Source organism: Equus przewalskii, chromosome 14 (assembly GCF_037783145.1).
Source record: "Equus przewalskii isolate Varuska chromosome 14, EquPr2, whole genome shotgun sequence".
NCBI classification, from domain to species: domain Eukaryota; kingdom Metazoa; phylum Chordata; class Mammalia; order Perissodactyla; family Equidae; genus Equus; species Equus przewalskii.
This window is the reverse complement of record NC_091844.1, coordinates 68,405,454-68,418,012: the sequence shown is the minus strand read 5'-3', so window position 1 is coordinate 68,418,012 and position 12,559 is coordinate 68,405,454. Positions and strand designations below refer to the sequence as shown.

The following is a 12,559-nucleotide window of genomic DNA, read 5'->3' as shown; positions in this document are numbered from 1 at the left end:
TCCACTGGTAGTTATTAAACACTGGCACATTTAGACAATGAAATATTCTACAATGGTTAAAAAATTAAAGTAGTGCTATATGTGCTGCCCTGGAAAAAAGTGAAAACAGTAAATTGAAAAAGATTATGTAGGGGCCCACCCAGTGGCGCAGTAGTTAAGTGCGCACATTGTGCTTCGGCGGCCTGGGGTTTGCCAGTTTGCATCCCTGGTGCAGACGTGGCACGGCTTGGCAAGCCATGCTGTGGTAGGCGTCCCACATAGAAAGTAGAGGATGATGGGCATGGATGTTAGCTCAAGGCCAGTCTTTCGCAAAAAGAGGAGGATTGGCAGCAGATGTTAGCTCAGGGCTAATCTTTATCAAAAAGAAAGAAAAAGAAAAACGGGAGTTTGAGGATGCCAATGGGTCCCCTATGCGCATTTGAAAAAAGAAGCTAGTTGAAAGAGAAAAGTTGATAATGCCAAGGCACAAACAGAAGCGAATGGGAAACGATAATGCTATTATCAACTGATATTTAATGAATGTTTACCATGGGCCAGGTGTTCCAATTGCTTTGGAACCCGCAGGGAGAAAAGGTTAATCCGGGAGTGGAGGAGGAACATCCTTTCTTTGAGATTGGAACAAAGTTTCTCAACCTCAGCTCCCTGAAATGATATGCTAACTTTGATGGGCTAATGCATTTTTAATAAATCTAAAATTTCATCCATAATTTTCATCCGATTTCTAAAGGAGGGTTTGAATCCTCTCTTTCAAAGGTAAAAGCATCAAGGAAGGAAGAAAGATTGATTTTTTAAATAAATATTTTGAAGTGAAAAAATGAGAGAGCTTTTGCCAAATATCCTTCCTATCAGTTGAGTAGGATTAGAGATTCCTTTTAAAGACAGTGAAATTTAGTGATTATGACATTCTCAAATTCTAATGATTGATTCATCCTCCTCCCTCTATAATACGTGTCTAATGGCAGAGTGAACTTCTATCCTTCAGGCTCTGCGTTTAGTTTTCACAGATCAATAGATTCATCCAGAATCTATCATCTTTTCTTTCCGCCTCCTCGCAATCTAAATTCTTTCCAAACATTTTTTCACGGAAGTTTTCTTTGACGTATATTACTGTTTTGGATTCTGGACTCGGCTCTTAATCAACTTTCGGTAAGTAGCTTAATACCTCTGATTCAGTTTTTTTGTATTTGTCAACTGTCATTGAGTGATAATTTCAATTTCTTATTAGGATCAAATGAGATAACATCTGTGAAAATCTCTTGCAAAGTTTTGGCAAATAGTGCTATGCAATCAATAAACGTTAACTATTAATTTTCAGTGTCAACGTGTTCAGTAATTTTTTAAAGCTTTCTGAAGAATTGGTGTCCTGCGCGCAGTCTCGCTCCCAAATAATGAAAGTGGGCTGGGCGCTCCTCTTGGATTGAGGCTACGTCTTTCGCTCCTTTTGTCTTTCAGTCGGACTAGAACCGTCATGGCGCCTTCAAGAAGAGGGGGAAGGCCTTCCTTTCGCACAGCAGAAGCATCAGGAGCACCTGGACTGCACGGAGGGGTGGACAGAGAGACGACTCAGTCGAGACCGAAAATACCGTAGACTCGGAGAGGTCTCGGCCGGACAGGCTCAAGGGGAGGAGACCCGGTTGAAGACTATCCCTGCGAGCGACCGTCTACCCGGGGCACCGCCCACCCCGGCCGCCTTGTCCAATGGAAACCCAACGGCAGTGCGGCGCCGCTCATCTGTTGGTCCCGACGCCGCGAGGGCGGGGCCTGCAGTTCGGTTGCGCGGCGGAGTGCAGCTGTGAGGGAGTCTCTGTGGTCCCGGGCCCCGGAACCCGAGCTGGAGCTGCAGCGCAGGCTGCCGGGAGCGGAGTCGGGAGGTGAGCGCCGAGGGAAATGAAGGGGAGGCAGGGTTCGGCGAGAGGATGGGAGGATCGGCCTCTGCGGCCCGACGGGTCGGGGGGACCCTGGCAGGCGGGTGTCGAGGCGGCCCTGCTCACTCGGCGGCCCTGTTCACCCGGCGGCCCAGGCCCGGCCCGCCGGAGCCGACGGGCCGCCGCGGCCCCACAGTCCCTGCCTCGTCGACCTGCGCCGAGTGACGGCGGCCCGGAATTCTGCCGGCGCGGGGCCCTGGGCCCTGGCGTTCGTGCCGAACTGGGGCTGACGAGAGGCGGGGCCCGCGGCGGGGGCGGGGGCGGGGGCGGCGGCCGCGGGCCCGGAGGCCTGCGGAAGCGCAGCGTCGGGGCCGCGCCTGCTCGCGGGGGCTGCGCGCCGACTGCGCGGGGGCGTGGCCTGCGCCCTTGACGGCGCCGCGGGGCCGCCTTTGATGAGGTGGCCGCCGCTCACTCCCGGGGCCTGCCTGGCGGGCCGGCGCTCCCCTGCAGACACCCGGCAGGGCGACCTGTTGGAGTGTGCGGTTCCCTCCCTGAGCTTGCTTTACATCTGACTGGACAGTCCCGCAGGCCTCAGAGGCCCTCTTTGGACCGCTCAGGGGGAGGGCGTCCCAGAGGCCTGTGGTGGCCTGCCAGCTGTTGCTACGGAGTTGAAATGCAGAGGGGCTGCACTCCAATAAATGAAAGTCTCGGAGAAAAACTTTGCTGGACAATCTACCTACATGGCTCAGAAGTGAACACTCGATGCAGCTCGGGGTGGCTGGAGGCGGCGAGGAGATTCCCTTTAGGGGCGTAAATGGCCTTTTCCATATGAGATCTCATTTAAATCTCTAAACAACCCTGGGACAAAACTCCCAGTGTTGCACAGGTTTCTTCATTAGTAGGGAAGTGCGGGGGATCTTGAGCATTGCCTTCACTTTGCCTACAGGGGAAAGACTGGGGAGGGAGAGGACAAGCACATTCCAACGGCATGTCTAGGACTGTTGAAGGTTTGGTTTCTCCTGTGCCCTACTGTAGGTTCATTGTGCCCCGGGTCCAGAAGTTTCTTTTAAGCCCATTGGCTCCAGGCTTCTTGTATTAGAATTCCACTGGTATTTCCCATTGTAATCTAGCTGGAAATTTTACTTAGCTGTTCAGATTCAAGATGCATTCTATAAATATAGTTTCTCTAGAAAGTAACCTATATGAACTTTCGTACCATTTTCTTAGCTACTTTTTAGTGGAAGAAGGAAAATGATCTCTAAATCAAATTTTCTGGTAGATAACTAAGACGTGTTATCTACTACATGGATAGACGTGGATAGTAGTTTTCCTGGCTGGTTGAAGGAAATCTCTCTGTGATAGGCAAGGACCCAGAAAATAACATAGGGAAATAACACCTTTCCAGATTTTCTCTGTAGTGCTTTTTTGTCCTCTGATATTTACTAGAATGTCATCTAATCAGAATCTCCAGACTTGGTTTCAACATAGTCTAGGTTGAGGACAGAGATGAGCAGAAGGGGGCATTCCAGAGTTCTAAAAAGAAATAAGGGCTTTTCAGAAAGATTGGTTTGTTCAGAGGCTTCTTCATTCTGAACTTAAAGGAGCAAATCTACTTTCTGGGACATTTTCATTCTGGAGAGCACTTCCTTGTGCCCAGCACACACAGGTTCTAACTCCTTCACAGCCTTTGTTTTTAGAGAGATGGAGTAATATTCAGTGGTTGTCCTGTGACTATCTGGACAAGTAAGTGACATTTAGCTTTTGAGAATTCTTTTCCTTCAAGTAGCCATGTCCCTGAGAAAATGTTATACTATATAGTACTTTTTCCTACATGGCGGTATGTTGAGTTATTTGTGCTTGAAATGAATGCCTTTGTCGGATCCAGTGCCCCAGAGAATGGAGCCTTTGAGCCATGTGAATGAAATGAAAGCTGAAAGTTTAAAGTCTTAGATCGTCCTTAAATTTGTGGCTCCATGGGTGTGAGCATCTCATTTAGTTTAGTCACTATTATATATCAAGCATCTAGCCCAGTGCTTGGCCCAAATAAGTGCATAATAAACATTTGTTGAATGACTGAATGAAAAAAAAATGTTGCTAACCAATACCCATTTGCCACAGTCACATCACAGGGAAGGTGAGGTCATCAAGGATGAAGTCACTAACCGCTGCCAGTCACCTGGCCTAATAGTAGCCTCCCCTTGGACTGGCAGGCTCATTGTGTGTATAGGAGGGGTGGATAGTGAATGCCAACGTTAATTCTAGCAGAATAAATCAGCTGAGGGTTTCAGCTGAATAAATTGGCTGAGAGTGCTAAAGGTCCAGCCTTAAGGCTGGTTCAGTGGAACATTTTGGTATTTGTCATCATCTGTTCTGAATAGTACCCATGTAGCTTAGTTCTTGAGCACAATGCAAATAGGGGTAGGTGAGGATTCACAGGGAAGGCTATGGGTGAGTTAGTGCTGAGAAGGAATGGAGCCTCTGATTTCACTTCAATTTGGACCTTACTAAGGGCAGTTATACTGCCGTAAATCTTGTGTTTGCCACTTCTGGGTGGGTCATCTTCAACCAAGATAGCTCTCCTCTAGACTACGAGAGTAGTTAATGTTTCATTGTTCAGACAGGACTAATTCTGGTTTTGGATTTAAAGGAAACAAGGGAGGTATATGTTTTATTTTATTTTTAACCCCAGATGAAGTTATTAGGGGATTAAATCTTTATACATCTATCTTAACTCTCTCTGCCTTCTCCCTCCGTCCTTGCCCCAACCAATGTAGGCCTGAGTGTTTGTTCCAGCATGTCGGAGGGGGAGTCTCAGACAGTACTCAGCAGTGGCTCAGACCCAAAGGTAGAATCCTCATCCTCAGCTCCTGGCCTGACGTCAGTGTCACCTCCTGTGACCTCCACCACCTCAAATGCTTCCCCAGAGGAAGAAGAAGAAAGTGAGGATGAGTCTGAGATCTTGGAAGAGTCACCCTGTGGGCGCTGGCAGAAGAGGCGAGAAGAGGTAAGGTGGTGGCAGTATTACTTTTGGAAGAGTGAATTCTAAGAAGTGAGAAGTGGAGGGGCAAAGTCTCAAAAGGGCAGAGGCTGGCCCCGTGGCAAAGTGGTTAACTTCGTGCGCTCCACTTCGGTGGCCCAGGGTTTCACTCATTTGGATCCTGGGCGCGGACATGGCACCGCTCGTCAAGCCATGCTGAGGCGGCATCCCACATGCCACAACTAGAAAGACCCACAACTGAAAATATACAACCATGTACCGGGGGGCTTTGGGGAGAAAAAAGAAAAATAAAATCTTAAAAAAAAAAAGTCTCAAAAAGGCAGATCAAACTTCAACAGGTTGGAGCCTATGAGAAGATTATCGTATAGAGTATTAAAATAGAGGGTTCATGAGGTAACTTTAATTCCCTTTCATTTGAATTTCTTCTCAGGTGAATCAACGGAATGTACCAGGCATTGACAGTGCATACCTGGCCATGGATACAGAGGAGGGTGTAGAGGTTGTGTGGAACGAGGTACAGTTCTCTGAGCGCAAGAACTACAAGTTGCAGGAAGTAAGTAATGGTGAAAGGATGCAGCCTGTGGGGTGTTAAAGAGGAATTGGTGTTGGGAAGCTGACTGTGAGGAGAGTTTCTTGGGTTAAGTTATTTCTTGGGAGGGATAGGGAATGGTTTTTGGGATTACAGTGCTTTCTGAACTCTGTTATCACACTGTCTCCCCTGTTCCCAGGAAAAGGTCCGTGCTGTGTTTGATAATCTGATTCAGTTGGAACATCTCAACATTGTTAAGTTTCACAAGTATTGGGCTGATGTTAAAGAGAACAAGGCCAGGGTAAGAACTTTTTCTTGAGCTTACTGCAGAGAGACTAGCTGCGTTTATTGTTTCTTTTACAGTCAGAAATTAAAACAAGGTAGTTTTGAAAGAAAACTGGAATCAGCTGCTGTGGAGATGAGAGTACGGCTTTGACCTATGCCTTTTGTCTGGTTATAGTCAGGGCAGAAATGAATGAACTTTCGTTTCCTTCTTTCTATAGCTTGTGTTGCTCAGTAGTTTTCATTGTCCTGTCAAAGGTAAGGAAGTGAAGCTAAGAACAAAAGGAGAGAAACTTTAAAAAAAAACCCAGGCTTCCAAATTTAATATATATCTGCTGTATAGGTCACTAGGAAAAGGATCATTTCTACTGTAAGGCCTTATTTGTGTGCTTTGCCTCTCCAGGTCATTTTTATCACAGAATACATGTCATCTGGGAGTCTTAAGCAATTTCTGAAGAAGACCAAAAAGAACCACAAGACTATGAATGAAAAGGTATGGAGGGAGAGCAGACAAAGCTTTAGGCTAGTTTAGGGGTTTTAAAAGATTATGTTAATTACGAAGCTGGTCAGGAAGGGATGGAGGGAAGTGTTTGGAAGGTTAAGAGAGGAAATTACTCCTGACTGTTGGATCAAACTCTGTTCCAGGCTTGGAAGCGCTGGTGTACACAAATCCTCTCTGCCCTAAGGTAAGTAGGATCTGGTTAGTGTCTTGCCCATATTTATTCCTGATTTAGTTCCTCCAAGCAGATTTCAGGGCACTACTCTCTTATTCTTTTCTGCCTCTCCCACTTTCTTTGAGTCATGTTCTGTCAAGTTTAGGCCCCTATGGGTCTATTAAAGGGTCATCCTAATGCCCTAACCACAACACTGTCTCCCACCTCTTTCTCCTAGTGCTTATCCAGTTATTTAACTCATCAGGCATAATGGAGATTCAGAGTGTGGGGATTATCTTTGTGGTGACCAGCAGGAGACCAGGCCCTTGTTCCTCTTAACCCTTGGGTTCCCCCTGCCCTAATTTCCCAGTGGCCCCTCTAACAGCCCAGTGCCCCCACAGCTACCTGCACTCCTGTGACCCCCCCATCATCCATGGGAACCTGACCTGTGACACCATCTTCATCCAGCACAACGGACTCATCAAGATTGGCTCTGGTGAGGGGAGGGAGAGGTTCTGGGCAGGGGAGCCTCGGGAATTTGGGAACCATGGGGGTAAGATGAAAGGAATGGGGGAGAGCAGAGCAAAATTCTGAGGTATGGGCTGGTGATAAGAGGAAGGACCTTGCTAGGCATAATTCATAGGGAGAGGCCAGTTAATTAGTGGAGAGGGGGTATGGTCTAATCTTGCACCTTTTCGAAGGGAAATGGGTTAATACAGAGATCTTGATAGTAGGTTGGGAAAGGGCAAGAGATGGGTGTAAGGTCTGACTTGAGCCCCTGGGGCAGACCCTACCAAAGGAGGTTCCAGGCTGTGCCTGCTGTGAGTGCTTTCATTTGCTGTGTATCTGTGTGCAGTGTATAACATTTCTGTGTGTTGTGTCTGTGTGTTTGTGTGTCCATTTGTCTGGGGCTTGGCTGCTCCATGGCTCACAACTTTTCTCTGTTTTCCTCCCTCCCGCTTACGGGCTGCTCTGTTCCCAACAGTCTTTCATAGGATTTTTGCTAATGGTGAGAGCTCCCTCTGCCCCACTTGAGGCTCTGTTTGTGCTCCCTCCGCTCTCCTTTGCGGCTGCCCAGTGCATGCAGTCGTGGGAGCAAGCTCTGTTCCTTTACCCGCCCTGCCTAATTATGCCTGCTTGGCCTCTGCCCCACCAGCCCTCCACCTGCTTGCCTTTCCATAACCTGCTTGTTCCGTGTGGATTCTGCCTGGCTGGCCACTTATGTCCTGGATTCTTATTCCCCCTCATCATCAGGCTGGTTCTCTAATTGTGCTCCCAGACTCTCTGTGACTTGTAGTCATTGTTTATGATCTGAGTGAGTCCAAACTGGGCCCTGCCCTGGTTCCTCGTTCAGTTCTGTGGCAGGCAATGTTGAGGAATAAGGTTAGAGCAGGGGTCTCAAAATTTTCGTGGATTGAAAGTGAAAGTGATTCAAGGGTATTGGTTCAATTTTGGGCTATTTTTGAGTTTCAGTCAGCACAAATGGGTAAGAAGGGGGCTAGCTACTTGGGTGTATATTGTTAATCCTTCTAATCCATCTTTATCCAAGTTTCTGAGCTCTCTAATTATTCCACGTTAGGAAGGGCTGCCTGTGTTTTTAATGCTATTTGCAGGGTGGATGGAAGGACTAGATCAAACATTTTCCTGTGATCAGGGATTAAATGTACCTGGGCTTTGGGGAAGTTGAACAGGTCACAAGTGAAAGTTTTTCCTTAGATTGTGTTCCTTGACTAACCCAAAGCCTGCATGTACCTGTTAGTTTAGTGTGGAGCTTTTGTTGCTGCTGAGTTCGGGACCTTAGATGAGAAGTGGTAGACCTGAGAAAGGGGAGGTAGGTGGTGTTCCTGCTTAATCTGTAGTTCATGATGGGAAAGGGATAGGTTTGAGTCTTTTGAGGGTCAGAGACTTCAGGAGAGAATTGGGCTTTTGGGGGCCTCTCTTTGGAGTGAGACTATGCTTTGTTGATGGTGGTCAGATTGTGGGTATCTCCCCTACTCCCAGTGGCTCCTGACACTATCAACAATCATGTGAAGACTTGTCGGGAAGAGCAGAAGAATCTACACTTCTTTGCACCAGAGTATGGAGGTGAGGCATCCCAGTTTCTCTGCCTGTGCCCATCCCCCAGGTTTCCCACCTTATAACCTGAGGGACAGAGGTAACATAACTGAAACTTTCAGTCCTCTCCTGGCATACAAAAAGTGTTTTTAAGGCATTTCTGCTACTCCCTGCCCCCATCCTCTGACTCACCAAAGTCGTCTTTGTTTTCCCTAGAAGTTACTAATGTGACAACGGCAGTGGACATCTACTCCTTTGGCATGTGTGCACTGGAGGTTAGGAGACCGGGGCAGGGGTATTGAAAGGGGGAGTCAAATTAGAAGATGGAAGGGGGAAATGGAGGGAGGATGAGTAAGGTCCTGGTCTTGAGGGAGTGATTGTGGGAGCCTTGAGGTTCTTAGGTCTCTACTTTTCCTTTTTATTTTCCCTCACTGCAGATGGCAGTGCTGGAGATCCAGGGCAATGGAGAGTCCTCATATGTGCCACAAGAAGCCATCAGCAGTGCCATTCAGCTTCTAGAAGACCCATTACAGAGGGTAAGAATCTTCAGGATTGCTCCCTCCTCAACAGACTTCGAAGTGTCTTCAGGTTCTTCTTCCTTTCTACCTACTGGAAATATGCTCTCTTCTAAGAGCAAGAGAACATAAAGCAGAAAGGACAGGCAAAAGCAGTGAACATTTCCCTAGGTGGTGCCTACCATGTTTTTTGTATACACACACCCAGGTTTAAGATGGGTAATACTGAGGTTGAAGGGTGTGTGTTAATTTAGGCTGTCTATATGGATGTAAACTACTTTGATGGTTACCTCAAATAATTGGCATACACTCTGAGACATCCATTTTGATATTTTTAAACAAATCAATTAGCTTGAATTAATCAAATCAGTCATTTGGGGTTTTCTATTTATATAATTTTAGTTATGGTACATGCTCTGAAATAATGAGCTAAGATTTAAAGACTATAGGGTTATGAATCAAGTAGATAGATTATAGTAAGTAGAGGCTAGACAGAAAGGTCCAAATAATACGGACAGTTTGTAACTCAGATAAGCGTAAAAGGGAGCAGGAGAGAAAAGAAGGAAGACTAGTGGAAAGTCTTGAGGCTGGTGCGGAGTAAGTTTCTAGTTCAGTGTTAGTGTGGGGTGTTCAAGTGGAAGATTAGGTATATGACTTGTTGGCCTTTAAGACTGAAAGGAGGAAAGCAAGTTGTCATGGGACCTATGAGGTGGAAAAGGGAGTGGTTAGAGGAAGCTTGGGGAAATGAATTTAACACATGATTGGAGTGCACAAAGGACATTGTGGTACTGGGCTTGGGAAATAAAAAGGTGGTGAATATTACTGACACAACCGGTATATTTGGGAAGAGAGAAAGTAAATTTGGCAAGGGTTGGAGAAGATAAGCAGTGAGTGGGCTAATGAGACAGAGAGGTAGAAAATAAGGAAAAAGAAATCATGAGTTTGAATAGTAAAAAGAAGAGAAAGCTTGTAGTTGGAGAGTAGAAAAATAATTAAAACCAGAAAGACAGGGAGAGATACCTTTCATAGAATACCTTATAGTTTTCAAGGCTCTTTCAAATAACTTTAGCAATTTGTTCCCTCAACAGGTGCTGAGCACCTAGTATGTATAAAGCCTTGTGCTAAGTATAATGAGAGAGAAAGATGAACACAGTAGGGTGCTTGCTAGATGTCTGCTCCACTTCCTTGTTCCCATTTGTAGGAGTTCATTCAAAAGTGCCTGCAGTCTGAGCCTGCTCGCAGACCAACAGCCAGAGAACTTCTGTTCCACCCAGCACTGTTTGAAGTGCCCTCTCTCAAACTCCTTGCTGCCCACTGCATTGTGGGACACCAACGTAAGTCCCTTTGGCCCCCCTAGGAATTTTCTTATGGTCTGGAACCTTGTAACTATTACTGGCATGCTCTCTTTCCTCTTCTACTTCCAAAGGGATTCTTCACTCGTAGGACCCCTGTGCCTTCTATGATATTAATCTGCTTACCCCTCTGTAACTTCTCATTCCATCATGCCCTCCAGACATGATCCCAGAAAATGCTCTGGAGGAGATCACCAAAAACATGGATACCAGTGCTGTATTGGCTGAAATCCCTGCTGGACCAGGAAGAGAACCAGTTCAGACTTTGTGAGTAACCAACTGAAAGAGTCTGAAAGGGACAGATTGGTCACTGCTACCCTGAGCGTTCTGTCAACTATCCTTTTTTTCTTTTTTTTTGAGGAAGATTAGCCCTGAGCTAACTGCTGCCAATCCTCCTTTTTTCGCTGAGGAAGACTGGCCCTGAGCTAATATCCATGCCCATCTTCCTCTCCTTTATATGTGGGACGCCTGCCACAGCATGGCTTGCCAAGTGGTGCCATGTCCGCACCCGGGATCCAAACTGGCGAACCCCGGGCCGCCGAAGTGGAATGTGCAAACTTAACTGCTGCACCACTGGGCCGGCCCCTCAACTCTCCATTTTATGGGAATGGTTGAATCTGCTATTTTGCTTGTTTCCTTCCTTCCATCTTCTTGCTCTCTTTTCTCCTCCAGGTACTCTCAGTCACCAGCTCTGGAACTGGATAAATTCCTTGAAGATGTCAGGTGAGAGAAGAGTGAGAAGAAAGCCTTCCTTAGGAAGCAGGAGTGGGTGTCCTAAGGCATTCTCAGAGCCCATGTGACCTGTCTAATTTCCCTTTAGGAATGGGATCTACCCCCTGACAGCCTTTGGGCTGCCTCGGCCCCAGCAGCCACAGCAGGAGGAGGTGACATCACCTGTGGTGCCCCCCTCTGTCAAAACTCCAACACCTGAACCAGCTGAAGTGGAGACCCGGAAGGTGGGGCTATGTGGGTGTGGATGCCTGGTCATGGTGGGAATGAGAGGACATCTCAAGGCTTTGTTCTTTAGAGGAAAGAATGCGTTTCTGCTACCTGGCCGTCATGTCCTGTGGGCTGGAAAGGCTTCCAGTTGTTGGGGGTTTTTTACTGACTAGTCTCTACTCTAGTAACCCTCTCTGTCCCCTCTCCCTAGGTGGTGCTGATGCAGTGCAACATTGAGTCAGTGGAGGAGGGAGTCAAACACCATGTAAGGCTCAGGGCCAGGACTGCGTAGGGCTGGGTGGCCAGAGGGTAGGGAAGAGGAGCCTGATTTTCTGATTGTCCTATTCTCCAGCTGACGCTTCTGCTGAAGCTGGAGGACAAACTGAACCGGCACCTGAGCTGTGACCTGATGCCAAGTGAGTCTCTCCTTTTCCTCCGCATGGAGAGTCTACTAGTCTTATCTATGAGGGACATACTCAGGGGTGGGGAAGGTGACAGGGCAGTAACACATTGACTCACATAGAATGAATATCTTAGTCCCTAAAATTGGAGGGTGGATCTGCCAATTTTGCTTGTATCATTCTTTCCCAGCCAGGGTAACCCGACTGGGGCTATTCGCAGGGCTCTGCTGTGCCCCTCGCTCCCATGCTGTGCTCACTCTCTCCTGTTTCTCTGTCAGATGAGAACATCCCTGAGTTGGCAGCTGAGCTGGTGCAGCTGGGCTTCATTAGTGAGGTGAGGTTTCTGTCTTCAGCTGCCCTGGCTGCCTCAATTCTTCTCTGCTCTCAGCCGGTCTCACTGAGCTCTTCTCCCCCTAGGCTGACCAGAGCCGACTGACTTCTCTGCTAGAGGAGACCCTGAACAAGTTCAATTTTGCCAGGAACAGCACCCTCAACTCAGCCGCTGTCACCGTCTCCTCTTAGAGCTCACTCGGGCCAGGCCCCTAATCTGAGCTGTGGCTGTCACTAGATGTGCCACAGCCCTCCTGCCCCTCCCCCCCAGTCAGTATTACCCTGTGAAGCCCCTTCTCTCCTTTATTATTCAGGAGGGCTTTGGGGCTCCCTGGTTCTGAGCATCACCCTACCCCTTCTCCCTCTCTTCCTCCCCTCTGCACTTTGTTTACTTGTTTTGCACAGACGTGGGCCTGGGCCTTCTCAGCAGCCGCCTTCTAGTTGGGGGCTAGTAGCTGATCTGCCGGCTCCTGCCCAGCCTGTGTGGGAAGGAAGCCCACCGGCACTGGGGGAGCCGAGTTCTACAATCCCGCTGGGGCGGACGGGGCGGGAGAGGAGGGTGGTGCTGCAGTGGTGGCCCTGGGGGGCCATTCGATTCGCCTCAGTTGCTGCTGTAATAAAAGTCTACTTTTTGCTAAAA

The 12,559-nt window shown here is 47.8% G+C and overlaps 1 protein-coding gene across 5 annotated transcripts in view; it reads left to right on the top strand.

The window, feature by feature from the left end:
• Positions 1-12,559, top strand: part of NRBP1 (nuclear receptor binding protein 1) — a 25,229-nt gene extending 12,670 nt beyond the window's left edge. For 4 of the 5 annotated variants that reach the window (XM_070573030.1, XM_008512987.2, XM_070573032.1 and 1 more), the window contains 18 exons: positions 1,453-1,871; positions 4,640-4,869; positions 5,294-5,416; positions 5,592-5,693; positions 6,078-6,167; positions 6,320-6,360; positions 6,729-6,823; positions 8,329-8,412; positions 8,599-8,657; positions 8,820-8,918; positions 10,099-10,231; positions 10,411-10,516; positions 10,922-10,972; positions 11,070-11,205; positions 11,400-11,453; positions 11,541-11,604; positions 11,868-11,923; positions 12,007-12,559. In XM_070573030.1, coding sequence (XP_070429131.1) covers positions 4,660-4,869; positions 5,294-5,416; positions 5,592-5,693; positions 6,078-6,167; positions 6,320-6,360; positions 6,729-6,823; positions 8,329-8,412; positions 8,599-8,657; positions 8,820-8,918; positions 10,099-10,231; positions 10,411-10,516; positions 10,922-10,972; positions 11,070-11,205; positions 11,400-11,453; positions 11,541-11,604; positions 11,868-11,923; positions 12,007-12,111 — 1,608 coding nt within the window. In that variant the 5' untranslated portion in view covers positions 1,453-1,871; positions 4,640-4,659 and the 3' untranslated portion in view covers positions 12,112-12,559. Of the gene's footprint in view, positions 1-1,452; positions 1,872-4,639; positions 4,870-5,293; positions 5,417-5,591; positions 5,694-6,077; positions 6,168-6,319; positions 6,361-6,728; positions 6,824-7,312; positions 7,337-8,328; positions 8,413-8,598; positions 8,658-8,819; positions 8,919-10,098; positions 10,232-10,410; positions 10,517-10,921; positions 10,973-11,069; positions 11,206-11,399; positions 11,454-11,540; positions 11,605-11,867; positions 11,924-12,006 lie in introns of all 5 variants that reach the window. The other variant, XM_070573029.1, reaches the window with a different exon arrangement.